The 15,086-nt window shown below is 36.7% G+C and overlaps 1 protein-coding gene across 1 annotated transcript in view; it reads right to left on the bottom strand.

The window, feature by feature from the left end:
• rapgefl1 (Rap guanine nucleotide exchange factor (GEF)-like 1) overlaps positions 1–15,086 on the bottom strand; it is a 39,210-nt gene that overhangs the window by 6,100 nt on the left and 18,024 nt on the right. Inside the window, exons 3-14 of the mRNA XM_042720747.1 lie at positions 13,978–14,128; positions 13,182–13,279; positions 12,419–12,531; positions 10,459–10,626; positions 10,214–10,311; positions 9,647–9,769; positions 8,256–8,434; positions 6,998–7,088; positions 6,607–6,657; positions 5,593–5,680; positions 1,948–2,012; positions 776–830 (exon numbers count right to left, since the gene is read on the bottom strand). Coding sequence (XP_042576681.1) covers positions 776–830; positions 1,948–2,012; positions 5,593–5,680; positions 6,607–6,657; positions 6,998–7,088; positions 8,256–8,434; positions 9,647–9,769; positions 10,214–10,311; positions 10,459–10,626; positions 12,419–12,531; positions 13,182–13,279; positions 13,978–14,128 — 1,280 coding nt within the window. The remainder of the gene's footprint in view (positions 1–775; positions 831–1,947; positions 2,013–5,592; positions 5,681–6,606; positions 6,658–6,997; positions 7,089–8,255; positions 8,435–9,646; positions 9,770–10,213; positions 10,312–10,458; positions 10,627–12,418; positions 12,532–13,181; positions 13,280–13,977; positions 14,129–15,086) is intronic.

The raw sequence follows: 15,086 nt of genomic DNA, 5'->3' as shown, positions 1-15,086 counted from the left end.
ATCTATAGAAACCATCATTTATTTCAGTACTTTGAGAGCACAGGAGACCAAGCTCACTTGGTGTGATTTGCTGGCCGCAACTCTCTGATTGGTGGAATTTTATGCACAGCATCATGGGTAATGTTGTTTCTCACCACAAATCCCGCTGCTAAACATGATTATTTTAAAAACGTAAAATAATGCGAAACAACTGGCTTTAACACAAGCATATACCATCAATTAACACCCTCAGAGCTCACAACAGCTCAGTCTTTAAAAGTTAGTTAAAAATCGATTTCCCTATTGAGAAGTTTTCACACTAAACGCGACCGTTGCACTTAATGAACGTTATTACTCATTATGCACATGCAAACACATGTACAACCACAAATCTTACTGTTTGTTTGTGAGCCTAAATGTTTGGAAGCACTGCCCAGCTGTTGCATTTGTTAGTGTACACACACGCTGTGGGCGTGTGTGTGTGTGTGTTATGAAGCGGTGCCCTGTGGCTCGTGGCCCAGAGGGCTGTGCTGTCCCAAACAGATGGGCTGTGGCAGGGTGGAGCGGCAGTCTCCTAGAAATAATCCACTCAGACAGGTGTGTGTGAGTGTGAGTGTGTGTGTGTGTGTGTAAGTGTTCATGTAGGTATGTTGTTATGTTGGCGGGTGGAGACATGCTTTACTTTTGCACTAATCCTATTTGACAGGCTGATGTCTGTCTGTCTGTGTGTGTGTGTGTGTGTGTGTGTGTGTGTGTGTGTGTGTGTGTGTGTGTGTGTGTGTAGGAATACACATACCTAGCTGAGTGCTCCTATACCGCCTGATGCTTCGCACCATCTCAGCCACTTTGTGCTACAGAAAGACAAAAAAAGAGAGAGAGAGAGAGAGAGAGAGAGATTTTGGTTGACAGTCATTCAGTGAATGGTATGCAGTCACAAAATAATGTACTTGTGGCCACTAATCAGCTGTACAGAATATTGTGTATTATCAAACACTCAGAGTCCATTTTTAATGATTATTTTAGTCATTTTGAGGGAAAAGGAATGGACAATGAAAACAGTTCTTACTGCATTCATTACACCCTCATCAAGCTGTTGTGAAATTTTAAGAACAAAACAACAAAAGCCTAAAGCTGTATTCATTTGATCAAAAATACACTAAAAACAGTAATAGTGTGAAATCTTTTTACAATTTTAAAATAGCAGTTTTCTATTTTAAAATATTTTAAAAAGTAATTTATTGTCATTTCTGATGCAAAGCTGAATTTTCAGCATCATTGCTTTTGAAAACAGTTTAAAACAGTTAATGTATTTGTGTGGAAACCTTGATATATTTTTTTTCTGTGATGAAAAAGTAGCATTTATTTGAAATATAAATCTTTAGTCACATTATACATGTCTTTACTGCCACTTTTGATTGATTTCTTGAAAAAAAATCTTACTAGCCCCAAACACCGATATTATAAACAGTGGGAAACAGTTAAACATGCTTAAAAGTTGATTATTAATTTTCATGCACAGCTGACAAAAATTAAGATGCATGCGTGTCGTCAAAAGAAAAAAATATAGGGAGTCCTAATACATTTACATTTAGTCATTTAGCAGATGCTTTTATCCAAAGCAACTTACACATAAGAAGAACAGAAGCAAATACTTTATAATGCTGTTATGACTGCAATGTGGAAACATTAATGAAAACAACATGGAAATAGATTGTTACAATAAAAAAGGAACTAATTCCTATTTTCAATGTTAACCCTATTCTTAAATAGAGCAAATAATGTTGTTGTTTTTTTATTTCTTAAAACATATTTGTTTTAAATGAAAAATTCCTGTTAGAGGAAGGATTAAGGTTAATGCTAGTCTGTAAAAATTATATTTAGCCATTTTAAGCATAACAGAAGTCTACATAAATATGTGTGTGCATTAATGTAAGCACATCATTACTTCCATTAAATATGCCAACTCACCATCTTTTCAAAATTAACCAGCTCCCCATGGAAAGTTTTACAGCTCTCATGGAGGAAGGTCAGATCTGCAGAGAGAGAGAGAGAGAGAGAGAGAGAGTGAGCGAGTGAATGCATAATAAAGGGAACAGTTATGTAATGACATGTCATCATGCCATCACTCGCTTAGCCAGGCGTCTTCTTTCTGGCTGAGCTGAAGCTTGACGTTCACACGCAAGAAAAGAGAAAGAGAGAGAGTGAGAAGGAGAAGTGAACAGTCATCATGTCATGATGGGTGATCTGTCAGTGCCTGGGCCAGGTCTGGTGAAAAAGAGAGTGAGGCAGGTAACATGGGAGGAAAGGAGAATGTAAGACACTACATGCTGTCAGGATGAGTCTACTGAATACAGATGACTGAGTAAAAGAGAGAGAGAGAGAGAGAGAGAGAGAGAGAGAGAGAGAGAGAGAAAAAAAAGCCAAGTGCCAATGCACAAAAAAATAAAAATACTCATCCCCACACCTTCACACGACTGTTTGAGGCCTGCAGTTCAGCGGGAGCTCACCGTCTGTCTGCACGGTTCACTGTTAGTGAATTGTCCAGCTCTACTATAAAGGGTTTTGTTATTAAACTGAGAGCAGTTTGAATTTAAGGAGGTGTATAGAACAGTGTTCTTATTGATAACTTAAAGGGGGAAAATGTTTTTGATAATATTAAATTAAATTAAAATTCTCAAGTTCTTAAGAATTTGATATTTGCTTTGACTAACTTAAAACTAATACATTTAAGTACTAAAAATGATCAAAAATTAATATTTTTTAAAATTTTAAATAAAAATCATTTACAGAAATATAAAAACAATTTTAGATTTTTACAAAATTACAAAAACAATCTAAAGTTAAAAACTGAAAATATAAAAACAAGATCACTCAAAATTTGAATAAATAGCATGTAAATATTGCATAAATAACACTGGTACAGAATGTGGTATTCCACTGGTTTCTATTTGTCTGTCAAACAAATTAATTAGCATATTATTTCTCAGCTTTTTAACATTATATCTGAACTGGGGAAATAAACCATTATTATTATTATTATTATTATTATTATTATTATTATTATTATTATTACTACATATATTTTATATTTTTTGTTATTATTTAAAATGTAAAAAGTACAATGCCTTTTCTTAGCCATGGCAATAAAGTTACCTGAATGTTGAGAAAGAGAGAAAGAAGGAGGGGTGCCTCATGCTTCACCTCCTGACCTGCTCCTCTGAGGCCTGAGGCGGTTTTAGCAAAAAGCCATTAAAAATGCAACACGTGTCACATTTCGCCTTGCCATCACAAACAAACAACCCAAACAACCTCTCCAGTTCTTCTGAAGGTCGCTGTTTTAACTCCTATACTCTGAAAAGTCCACCCAAATCATTTGAGAAGATTTTGTAACATATTTAATGCATCAGTCTAAATCTATGATGAAACGTGGCTACTGTCCTCAGGCATGCCGCTTAATCAGCATCATCTAATTCACTTGATGTCATGCCAAACTACTTCTATTACACATGTGCACACATACACGACTCCTGCAGGATTCACATGGAAAGTGTGATGGATTTTCAGATCAGTTGACATTTCTAGACACAGATGTCACTGTCTGTCAACTACTAACATCATTCTAACATCTTTATCCCAGCAGACTCATGACAATTTACACTTTCAGGACAGCAGCTCCTGCAGGCCACGCAGGAGACACAGTGTTCAGATCCGTTAAACACCAGGGATTCCCCCCCGTCAGACTACAGATGAAGCTGTGCTATGAGTATTGACAGATCAGCATCTACAAAGCAAAGGTGCTCGAATATTTTACAAGACATTCCCAAATGTTTGGAGCCGGACACATTGCATTGTGGGCAATAGTTCCGGAGCAATAAAACTGGTTTTATACTGTAAATCTGACAAATATTATCAGTAAATCCTTGCATCACAAATAAAAGTAGTGCATCATTAAACAAGAAATGAACACAACTATTCTAAATCTCTATAACTACATATTACACTAGAAAAAAAAAAATTATGGGGACACTTTTTTGTTCCTCCAAATGAATCAGCTTGCTAAAATGAATCAGACATTGCAAGTTATTAGTCCTGTGTTCATCATTCTTGAGCCTGTTCTTCCTCATTTCTAAAGACCGTCTTTCCTATTCTGATGTCTGTGTGTCTCGTACAGAGTCATGTAATGTGTGTGTCAGACTGAAGCACAGAGCAATGCTCAGCAAAGATTTTGATGCTTAACTGATCCTGACAGGCTTGAGTCATGAGCACCTACAGGGAAGGAGACAGAGAGTGAAAAGACATGGAGAGACTACAGACACGAGAGAGGACAGATGGGACAGGAACATAGCAGCTGTGTGTGTGAATGTGTGTAGAAATGAGGATGAGCAGATAGGTAAAGGTGTGTATGTGTGTGTACATGTATGGCTTTAAAATCAGAATTTGAGAAGCACTCATACACTACCATTCAAACGCTTGTGGTCAGTAAGATTTTTTTTAAATACATACACATACATACATATACACACACACACACACACACACACACATACACACATACATACACACATACACACATACACACATACATATATATATATATATATATATATATATATATATATATATATATATATATATATAAAAAAATACATATAAAAATACATCAGCCATTAGTATTTTCACCAACAACACACATACACACACACTGAGGACTGAAGTAATGATGCTGAAAATTCAACATTGACATCAGAGAAATATATTGGATTTAAAAAAAAAAACATTAAAATAGAAAATACATATTTCACAATATGTTTTACTGTTTTTAATCAAATAAAGGCAGCCTTGGTGAACCAAGATACCATAGATTTAAATGGTAGTGTATATATACTTACACAATGTGAGATTAAAAAAAAAAAAGTGTCATTACATTTCTTGCACTTTTAGGTGTTAATGTTAACAAAATTTGCCTCGAGTCACTCTTCAAAGACTCTTTAAGATCTTCATTCAAGATTTACGTCTTTTTCAGGCAGCAATTTGAGCATATAATAAACGTTTTAATAAACTGAGGCAACAAAGTGTGGGTCAGAATTTGCTTTCATTATAGGGACCAAATATCCCCTCAAGCATAACGAAAGAAATCCACAGAAGTCCACAAGAAAACCCATAAAGAGATTAAATTATGTCTTAACGGCATGCAAAAATTCTGGAGTTAAAGGTTAAGTTTAGGGTTAGAGGATAGAAAATATCATTGGCTCAGTATAAAAAAAAAAAAACACCGTCATAATACAAAATGCACATGTGTTTGTGTGTATCACTAATGTGTATGCATGCATGTTGATCCCTGGTGCATGTTTGGCTGCAGGGGGTCTAAAATCCAGCATGTTCAGGAGCTGCAGATCAGAGGGGCATTAATTAATGAGGCGGGGCCTTTCAGACCGACTTCAAATCACAGAGGCAGTCACGGCAGGAGGGGACTTTATAGGAACACATATGGACAACAGCTGGAGGTAGAGACTGAGAGCACACTGGTGCTACTGTAATGTGTGTGTGTGTGTGTGTGTGTGTGTGTGTGTGTGTGTGTGTGTGTGTGTGTGTGTGTGTGTGTGAGGGACTCACCCTTTAGCAGCAGTGGAGTGAAGGGTATGAGTGGGGCTCTCAGGCTTGCTAGAAGGTCTCTGTATGATTTGTGATTCCTCGAAGGGTCCTGCAGCAACACAAACAGCATCATCATTATGAATGCTGTCGATTAATGTCAAATCAGCCTGCAGAGTGACAAATTTTATTGCTCAGAGATCGTTCTTTCAGAGATCAAGAGACTTAATGGAGTTCTCAGTTACACTGCGTTCAATTATTAAAGGAATGGTTCACCCGAACATGAACATTTGCTGTTAATTTGCTCACCCTCAGGCCATCCAAGATGTAAGTGACTTTTATTCTTCCGCAGAACAGTACAGAAGATTTTTAGCTGAACCTGTGGTCCTTAGTGATTCATAAAATGCAAGTCAATGGGTTCCGTCACTCTGAGAGTCAAAAAAACAGGTAAAGGAAGCATAAAATAGCTCCTGGCGATATATTGAGGTCTTATAAAGCAAAATAATACATCTGTGCAGGAAACTGAACATTATTTGATTCATTTTGTGTGTCCTGTACCTGTATTTTTTTGTTTGTTTGTTTTTACTTTCAAAGTGATGGAACCCATTGTCTTTTCTGAATCTTGAATAACATGAAGGTCAGTAAATTAACAGCAAATTTTCTATTTTGGGTGAAATAAAAGTAATTATTTTTAAAAGTACTGAGTAGAAATAAAAATAGACACAAATGGGACAATTACTGACATACAATTAGAGTATAGAGTTATAAAATGAACACTGATTTCATAGTCCAGATAATATGATCATGGAAGAATCTGATAAGAAATCTTTAAGTTCATTTATGTTCTTTGCAGATATGAGCACAGTTTAAGATATTTTTGAGATGTTATCTGAACTTCTAAGAGTCTTTCTCTCAAGACAAGCATCTGAGGAGCAGGAGACCTAAGCAAAGGTATCCGCTTGCTCTCCATTTAAACTCACTGCTGTCTAGGAGATCAATTCAGATATTAAATTGCATTTGGGATTTTTCTTCACTTACCGCAATGCTCTCAAACTGCTGAAACTGCTTCCGGAACTTTCCTGGCAAACCCTGCCAAAACACACACGCAATTAGCAAATCACACATTGCACATGCAAATTAAAACTCTATTAGGAATTGGATGCATGTAAATGTACTGTACACGTCAGGTAAAAAAGGTTTGAGGGGTTATGATTTATTTAAAAATCAGAAGGCATAATCTGACAATAAATGCACAGGTGGACATGGAAATATTTCCTTTGGAACAGCACTAATTCAGAGTCGTTGTCATGACAACTGCTAATAGCCTCCTGCCAAGAATAACACTCAGCGGTTCTTAGGAACGAGAGTAGGCAGAGGTGCTAAGAGACTGTGTGTGAGTGCGACACAGAGAGAAAGAGAATGCACTCACTTCCCAGGTCAGACGTAGGCGGCTGACTGCAGGGTTGTCCAGACCCAGAACCAGCGCCAGGAACGACAGCAGATCCTGCTGCTGTTTACATCTGAAACACACACACACACAACAGCACTCATTACACACACAAACCCAACAAACAATGTAATAGTCTTGTTCTTTTTCTCTAAACCTATTTAAAAAAAATCTGTATTTGACAATTGAAGTAAAGCTGATATAAAATAAACATTAGATGAAAAACCTTAACTTTAAAAAAAAACTTTTACTCAGGTAGTATTCTAAATGATGATTTTAACTTCTACCAAAGTCATTTTCTGGTAAGATATCTGTACTTTTACTTAAGTGACTTTTATTCTTCAGCAGAACAGTACAGAAGATTTTTAGCTGAACCTGTGGTCCTTAGTGATTCATAAAATGCAAGTCAATGGGTTCCGTCACTTTGAGAGTAAAAGAGCAGGTAAAGGAAGCATAAAATAGCTCCTGGCGATATATTGAGGTCTTAAGAAACAAAATAATTGGTCTGTGTAGGATACTGAACATAATTTGATTCATTTTGTGTGCCCTGTACCTGCTTTTTTTTTTTCAAAGTGAAAGAACCCATTAAATTGTATTTTATGAATCTTGGATGACATGAATGTCAGTAAATTTGGGGTGAAGTAAAGTATTCATTTAGAAATTAAGCAATTAGTATGAGAAAGCTGAAATAAACAAATATTAGATGAAAAACTTAAAAAAAAAAAAAACTAAACCGAAATAACAAAAAAAAATAATTTAAACAAAAGCACATAAAATTACTAAAACTTGAAAACTGATAATAAAAAACAAATTTAAAATATGAATAATTACTATAACAGTAAATAAATACTAATAAAATAACATTGGAATGCAAATAAGATGTTAATAAAAAACATCTCAAGTCCACTTTTGATGTTAGTCAAAGCTTCTTCCACCACGAACAGATTACTTTAAGTTTACATGACTCTTTTTCACCATCTTTCTGAGTTTCAGAATTAAACTGGTGCTTTCTGCTAGTGGACAATTAAAACTATATGCAAATGAACACTATTATGAGTGGCTACCCACCCCCTCCGAGAGCCGGAATACTGAATAGGTGTTGATACATGTGGGTGGTCATATGTTATCACGATCACAGTTGTGACGCAGTTCAGTGCCATGATGATTCCTGAATAATTCATTTTTGTCACCTTCATAAGCGGTTTCAGCTTGTACCCTTCCCAAACACATATACACTCACAAGGCTGCAATCTTTATGAACTTGCGCAGTAGCTGTATCCTCTTTGGAAGCGACTGGCACTGCAGGATCTCTGTGGCGACCCAGTGCTGCACTTCACTGCATCGCTGCAGGATCAGCTCCAGGTTGAGGGGGCGCCAGCGAGCCTGCTCCCCGTGAAACACGTAACACACAAACTCCACCTGTTCAAACAAACCCAAAAAATAATAATAATAATAAATAAACAAAACATGAACAGGAACAAAGACACACGGAAAACATTGCATAATGTGCCATAAAGTTTTGTTATTTTTACATGAACTTTGCCATGCAGCTAGCTTTGAACTAAAAGCTAGTTTCCTAAGGCACACATTTGATTGCAATGGAAAACTACAGAGGATGCATCGAGACAAGTCTTGATCAGACTTTGTAGTGACCCACCCTACAAAGGACACACCGATTAAAAATATGCTTACTGATATATTGTTGACCATTTTAGGACAGTGTTATTTTAATTTTATTTATATAATATTAAAATATTTATTAATCTATAAATGTTGAATTATTTCATATTTTCCATTTTATTTTAATTTTAGTTTAAGTCTTAGTCATTTTGTTATGAGTTTTTGTAATTTATTATTTTATCTATTTATTATTTTTTTAAATATTTTTCTATATAGCTTTTATAGTTTTGGTTTTAATAATCTCAGTACCTAAACATATTTTATTTCAGTTAGCTGTCAAGGCAATATTTCCGAGTCAATTTTATTACTTTTTTTCTTTATTACCTTAATGCCAAACTCAAATTTATTAGTTTTATTCTTTATTTTGTTTGTGTATGTAATGAGTGCCATTGCATAATACTTTTAGTACCTTTGAGATTAATAATTTAGTTTTAATTTTAGGTAACAATAACAATGCTTTTTTTAGGAATTTTGAAAGAAACCGTAGCATAAAAACAGACATTAAATAATCTACAATCTAAAAAAAAAACTCAGGATAACATTTGTGCATTTAAAATCTTGAATATTTTAAAAAATTAAGTTTAAAAGCAGCTAATAAAGAGTAAATAAATAAATGTTGTGAGCATGATACTAGCAACTAAAAAGGTCATGGGTTTGATTCCCAAATTCACATAAAATGCACCTTAAATGCCCTGCAATTTGCTTTGGATAAAAGCATCTGCCATGCGCATAAATAAAAAAAGAACTAATAACCAAAGTTTAATGCAGAGCTACAAGGAATTCCTCTTTTAAGAACAAATCTCCTGATATCTCCCAGTTACAATGATGTGCAAGCATTAAACACGTTGATATTATGTGCACAATGCAATGCAGCAGCTTTACGCTGGCCTGTGTCTGTCTGTGGTGAAGCGGAGCAGAATACTGATGATCTGAGGGCTGTAGTGTCCTGACCTCGTGCACACAGCTGAAGAGTTCCCAGTCGAACACCACCAGCTGATTGGCCACCTCCTCTGCACTCATGTCATGGAGTTTGCTGTCTCCCGGTGACCAGTGGATCTCCTCAGGGAGAGGTATCTGACCGACAAAGACATGAGGATGAGGACCGGAATCACCAAAAGACAAGTCAATATGGCTTTTTCAATAACTTTTACATTAGGTGCCCCCAAGTCTTGAGTATTTGCTTACATCCTACCGCATTATTCTCACACAGTGAAGCTGAACTATGATCACAGAGTTTAAATAACTCCAGCTCTCTGTTTGACTAAACTCTGCTTTCGCTTTGTGGTTGAATAAAACAAGATTTTGATGGCTTTCTAAACCACTGATTTAAGTTCTCAGCACTATTGTAGATAGCATCTTCAGTGAACATGAAGTTTGTGGTGTTTAACTAACAACAATCATAAGTAAGAATTCCCGTATGACTGTAGCAAATACAGAACCCTTATGCTGGCTATTTCTGAAGGTTGCCATGGGAACACCACTCCCCCTCCACAGGAGCATCTCGCCCACGGTTCTCACCAAGCTCTCGAGCTCCGCGGGCTCGCAGGCGAACAGGTGGGTGTTGACGCCCAGAGTGGTGAAAACGGCCTCGTCGCTGGGACGGAACACAGCCTTCTCTGAACAAACACAGATTAGATTGTGATGTTAAAGCAGATGAGCCAAAAATGTTATGTTCCCAAACAGTGAGTCAAGGTCTGGATCATTATGAACTGTCATGCCTCTTCATAATTCACACATATGTGTGCAAGTTTGCATTCTCTTACCCCCAGATGAGGTGACGGCCACCAGTATGAGGTTGGCAGGTTGGGTGGGCTGGTCCTCGCTATACTGGAGTTTCTCTTTCACCAGAGCCAAGATCTCTCCGACCCGACATGAGAGACGGCTCCGGATGGTCACGTATGAGTGATCTGGTGTGTAAACCCTGCAGAAGACTAAACAAGGACCAAAGAGTCAAATCAAGTATCCGATGCACATCACCATCACCTTAGTCTCACTGCACTGCATACAGTACATTATAGAACTGCTTTAAAAATCCTTTTATGAGTACCTAAATCGGTGAATGGTCTTGCCCTATCTTTCTGATCTCCTTACTGAAGTTCAAGAGTTCACCCTTACATCTAATCTGATTGAGCAAATAGTAAGCATATTCTGGCATGCTGTCCTGAGTGAGGACATATATAGCCTGAACCCAGAGAACTCCCCCTATCCCTAGTATGGGATGAGAATAGATTAGATGTGAGGAGTTGGGGTGGAGGAGGGATGCTGGAAAACCTTTGTAGGTTAGAGGTAAGTACGCTGCATACATATATATATATAGTATATATATATATAATATACGCTGCATATATATATATATACATATATATATATATATATATATATATATATATATATACGTATTGTGCTGGTTAGGATGATTAGCTAAACAAGTTACATCTGTGCCAAATTGGTTGATTATCTGATCGTGCTCCTCCCGAACCTTGCTAATAAAACATCATACCAGTCTGGAAGAACACTGAGATCTAGTCAAAAGCTATGGAAAAATTCCAAGGTCTAGATTATATCAAAGAAGTGATCGAGCATTTGCTGTAGCGGCACCCAAATGTTGGAATAGCCTGCCTAATTATAATAGAGATGCCGCTAATATATATGATTTCAAATCACAGCTTAATATGTACTTGTTTTTTATGACTGTTTTATGTTTCTTACTGTAGTGTGATGTATATTATTTTACAAATTATATAAAGCAAAAATTGTTGTGTTGTTTTATTTGTGCTGTATAAATGACACTGACACTGGCAAATATGATAATCATTCACCAATAAGCTTTCAGGCAACAGTATCACATCCTTAATAAAAATAATAATAATAATAATAATAATAATGTTTTATTATTGAAAAAATGGGGTCAGTTAAATGAATAAAATTTTGTTTGTGCACAGCTCGTTTTCTAAAATTAAATTAAATTAAATTAAATTAAATTAAATTAAATTCAATTCAATTCAATTCAATTAAATTACAATTCAATTACATTCAACATTCAATTAAATTAATTAAATTAAATTAAATTGTGAAATGTTTTTTCAAGATTCTTTGTTGAAAAGAATTTTCTTGAAATTGAAATCTTTTCTAACATTATAAATGTCATTACTGTTGATAAATTTAAAGCATGTTTGCTGAATAAAAGTACCTATTTAATTATAAAAAAAATATATTATATATATGTATATATGTATGTGTGTGTATATATATATATATATATAGTTAGATAAAAGAGGCAAAACTTTGAATAGTAGTAATTCTGTACAATACTGACTTCCTTTCCATTCACCAGTCAGGGTTTTGACAAAACTGGCACAAACTGGGTCACTGGAGGCTTCAGGGTCAGTAGCATTTTGTACTGTCAGATTGCCTATTGATTAAGGTCTGGGATATCACTTAAGCTTGGCTTGAACCCTGTCCTCATAAAGAGTCCCATTCCATCAGATGAACTCACTGCATCTATTAAACTAGGCAGACACTACTTCTGTGACCTGATTTGTCATCCAGGTCTGAATGAAGTGGAAGCAGACTGGCACTTTCACAAAAAAAGGATGAATAAGATGATTCACTAACAGTATTCTCATGGGTGTTATTGCACAGCTAGGCAAACGCAGTGGTAATAAACTGCATTCACTCTGTGCAATATTTATGCATCCTTTTGAAACGAAGGTTTGAACTTACTTTCGTCCGAGCCACGGAAAGCCTCTCGGGGCTGCAGGCAGGCGTCGATACGTCTGAAGTGTCGGAAGAGCGGGCGGACTTGCTTCTTTCGACTCTCCTTGTCCTCCTCGGCTCTGTCGGATAGTAGGGACAACAAGTCAGGTAGCTATTCATGTGTAAATAACTGAATAAGTTATCTGTCTCCAAAAGACTATTATTAACCTAAAATTATTTTATTAGTGGCAGCAGGGATGGAAAATATTCTATGCATGCGCAGGATATTTGAGGACCAGTGGTGGCAAGCTCTTAAACTGTTTATATCTGCCAAAACCATGAAAATGGCATTGATTATGTTTGCATGGCATCCTTATAATTTAAAGATGCAGAAAGACCAAACATGCCAGTGCCAATTAAAAGTTCTCCAGGAAAAATGTGCTTTTTTTATAAACTGAGTTACAGAACTGTTTAAGGGTTTATGAAAAGACAGCTGCCTTGTTGAGAGGCTTTAAATGACACAATCGAAATCCAACACAACACATTAAAGTATTAATCTCTGCACATTAATTCTTCATCTGGTTCTAAAGCTCTTAATGGGCAACTGCATGCGCCTCATTTAATACTTTACAACTCACGCTGTACTTCACCAAACTAAGAGGCTCTGAGGCTTCGTGTGTTATGTGATTTTCTGTTCCTCTATGATGTCTCCAGCCATTATAGCCCATAAAATATATTTATAGCTTATATTAATATTCCACTGTGAGGATGAAGGGGATTTGATGCTTACGGGCTGTGTAATATCTCAGTCCAGCGCTGAAGCTTCAGGACGTCTTCCACCAGTTCAGGAAAGCGGCTGAGCTCCTGAACGGCGCACAAATACAGCTCCTGAAACGACATGCATTTATTATTAAGAGCTGCAGGAGGCAAATAAAGGATAAAAAATTAACCTTTTTCTCCATTTCAGCAAGTACATTAATATTAATAAAATGACTTTGTGAAAAAGGATAGTCTAAAAACAGCTGCAATAGAAAAATAGCAGGTTTCAAAATAAACCTTGTGTAGTCATGTACCAGAACAAATTATCACAAAAAAAAATAAAAATAAAAAATGTTTGGCGCACAGGTGTGTTTGTCTTTAATTAAGAAGCACTGATGTGAAACGGATGAAAAGAGCAACATTTTCCTTTGTGGGGTTTTAATATGTTCTGTTACCATAGTAACCCTGAAAGTCTTATGACACTCTAAAAACTGTACAAAAGGTACCAAATATACAAATCTCCAGTTAGGTTTATTTTTCTGAATACATTTCTAACAAAACTGAATGAGGTTTATGCTTAAAACAATTGCCAACAGGGTAATCTTAATTCAAGATATATTCTCTGAAGAAGACTCATGTTGTTTCCCAAATCAATCTATTTTTTAGGTATTTTGCTGAAAAACAAGACAAAAATACTTATAAAAAAAGTAAAAATGATTATTTTAAGTGCCTGTTTTAGTGTCTGTTTTAGTTTATTTTTTTCTTTTTATTTTGTTGTTTGTATGCAATTGAACGCTTTTTTCTTTTTTTACAAACGTGTGCAGTACCTTTGGGAAGGTGTTGGAGCGATCTCCCTCCTCCTGCAGTAAGTCTCTGTATGTGTCCAGATAGCGGAAGGCCACAGTCAGAACTGCAAGTTTCCGCTCAGCTCCGTCCCAACCGGGCCAGCCCTCACCCTGCTTACCCTCTGAGCTGAATCTGAGCCAGGAGTTAAGAAACAACACACTCACGAGCCAACACACACACACCTGCGCTCACTAAATACAGTCAATACAAATGTACCAACACGTCTACACCTGTACAGACAGACAGACAGACAGATAGCCTCAAACACAACATGCAGCTGGTGTTTTTCAGCACAGAAATTGCACTGAGTGGGTTTTTATGAGTGTATGCAGATAAACACATACTCAGACAGCCGCTGTCCCATCACCTGACACAGATGCCACACTGGAAAAACAAAATCTATGCTTCAGTGGCCAGACAGCCAGAATAATTACAACCTTTGAAAAGTATTGAGGCCGATGGAACACACCCATCACACCCACACACACACACACACACACACACACACACATGCAAGTTACAACATAAACACAGCGAATGGACTTTTCTGTACTCGCATGTTTACATAAGTCACATTGGTGAAGTCACACATAAGCATTAAAGCAAAGACATATACTTCTTCGGCAAGTAAAATGACCTAAAAAACTGCAAAGACTCCGTGTCCCCAATCCTAACACTCAGGAAACCTGAAAGGCGGACTAAATTTAAACTGGAGTATCCCTGAGCCTCTCTGCTTATAATTAAAGAGTCCCCGACACCCATCTAAAATTGACACAGCTATTCCCATACAAAAAAGGCCCAAGAGGAGCTTCTGCAAATGGCATGTGAGATCTAGTAAATCTATATCCAGAGCTGTCACCTCTGCTCGGGTGCCAAAAAAACAACAGCAGTCTGAGCCGCTGGGCAGCTGCGAAAGTTGAACTCGCACGAGCCCTGGATCACGGCCGCCGCAGCGGTTTGGAGTCCGGCCAGGCCGACTCCACCGGGACTGTCAGTGTGTAAAGAGCTAAAAGCACTATCAGTCCTGAGTGAAAATGAATCATCCTGCTTTGAAATCCTTTTATTAAACCCCTCAAATGAGCCCTAATGA

Source organism: Cyprinus carpio, chromosome B3 (assembly GCF_018340385.1).
Source record: "Cyprinus carpio isolate SPL01 chromosome B3, ASM1834038v1, whole genome shotgun sequence".
Classification (NCBI taxonomy): Eukaryota; Metazoa; Chordata; class Actinopteri; order Cypriniformes; family Cyprinidae; genus Cyprinus; species Cyprinus carpio.
The sequence above is the reverse complement of the archived record's forward strand: the minus strand, read 5'-3'. Positions and strand labels throughout refer to the sequence as shown.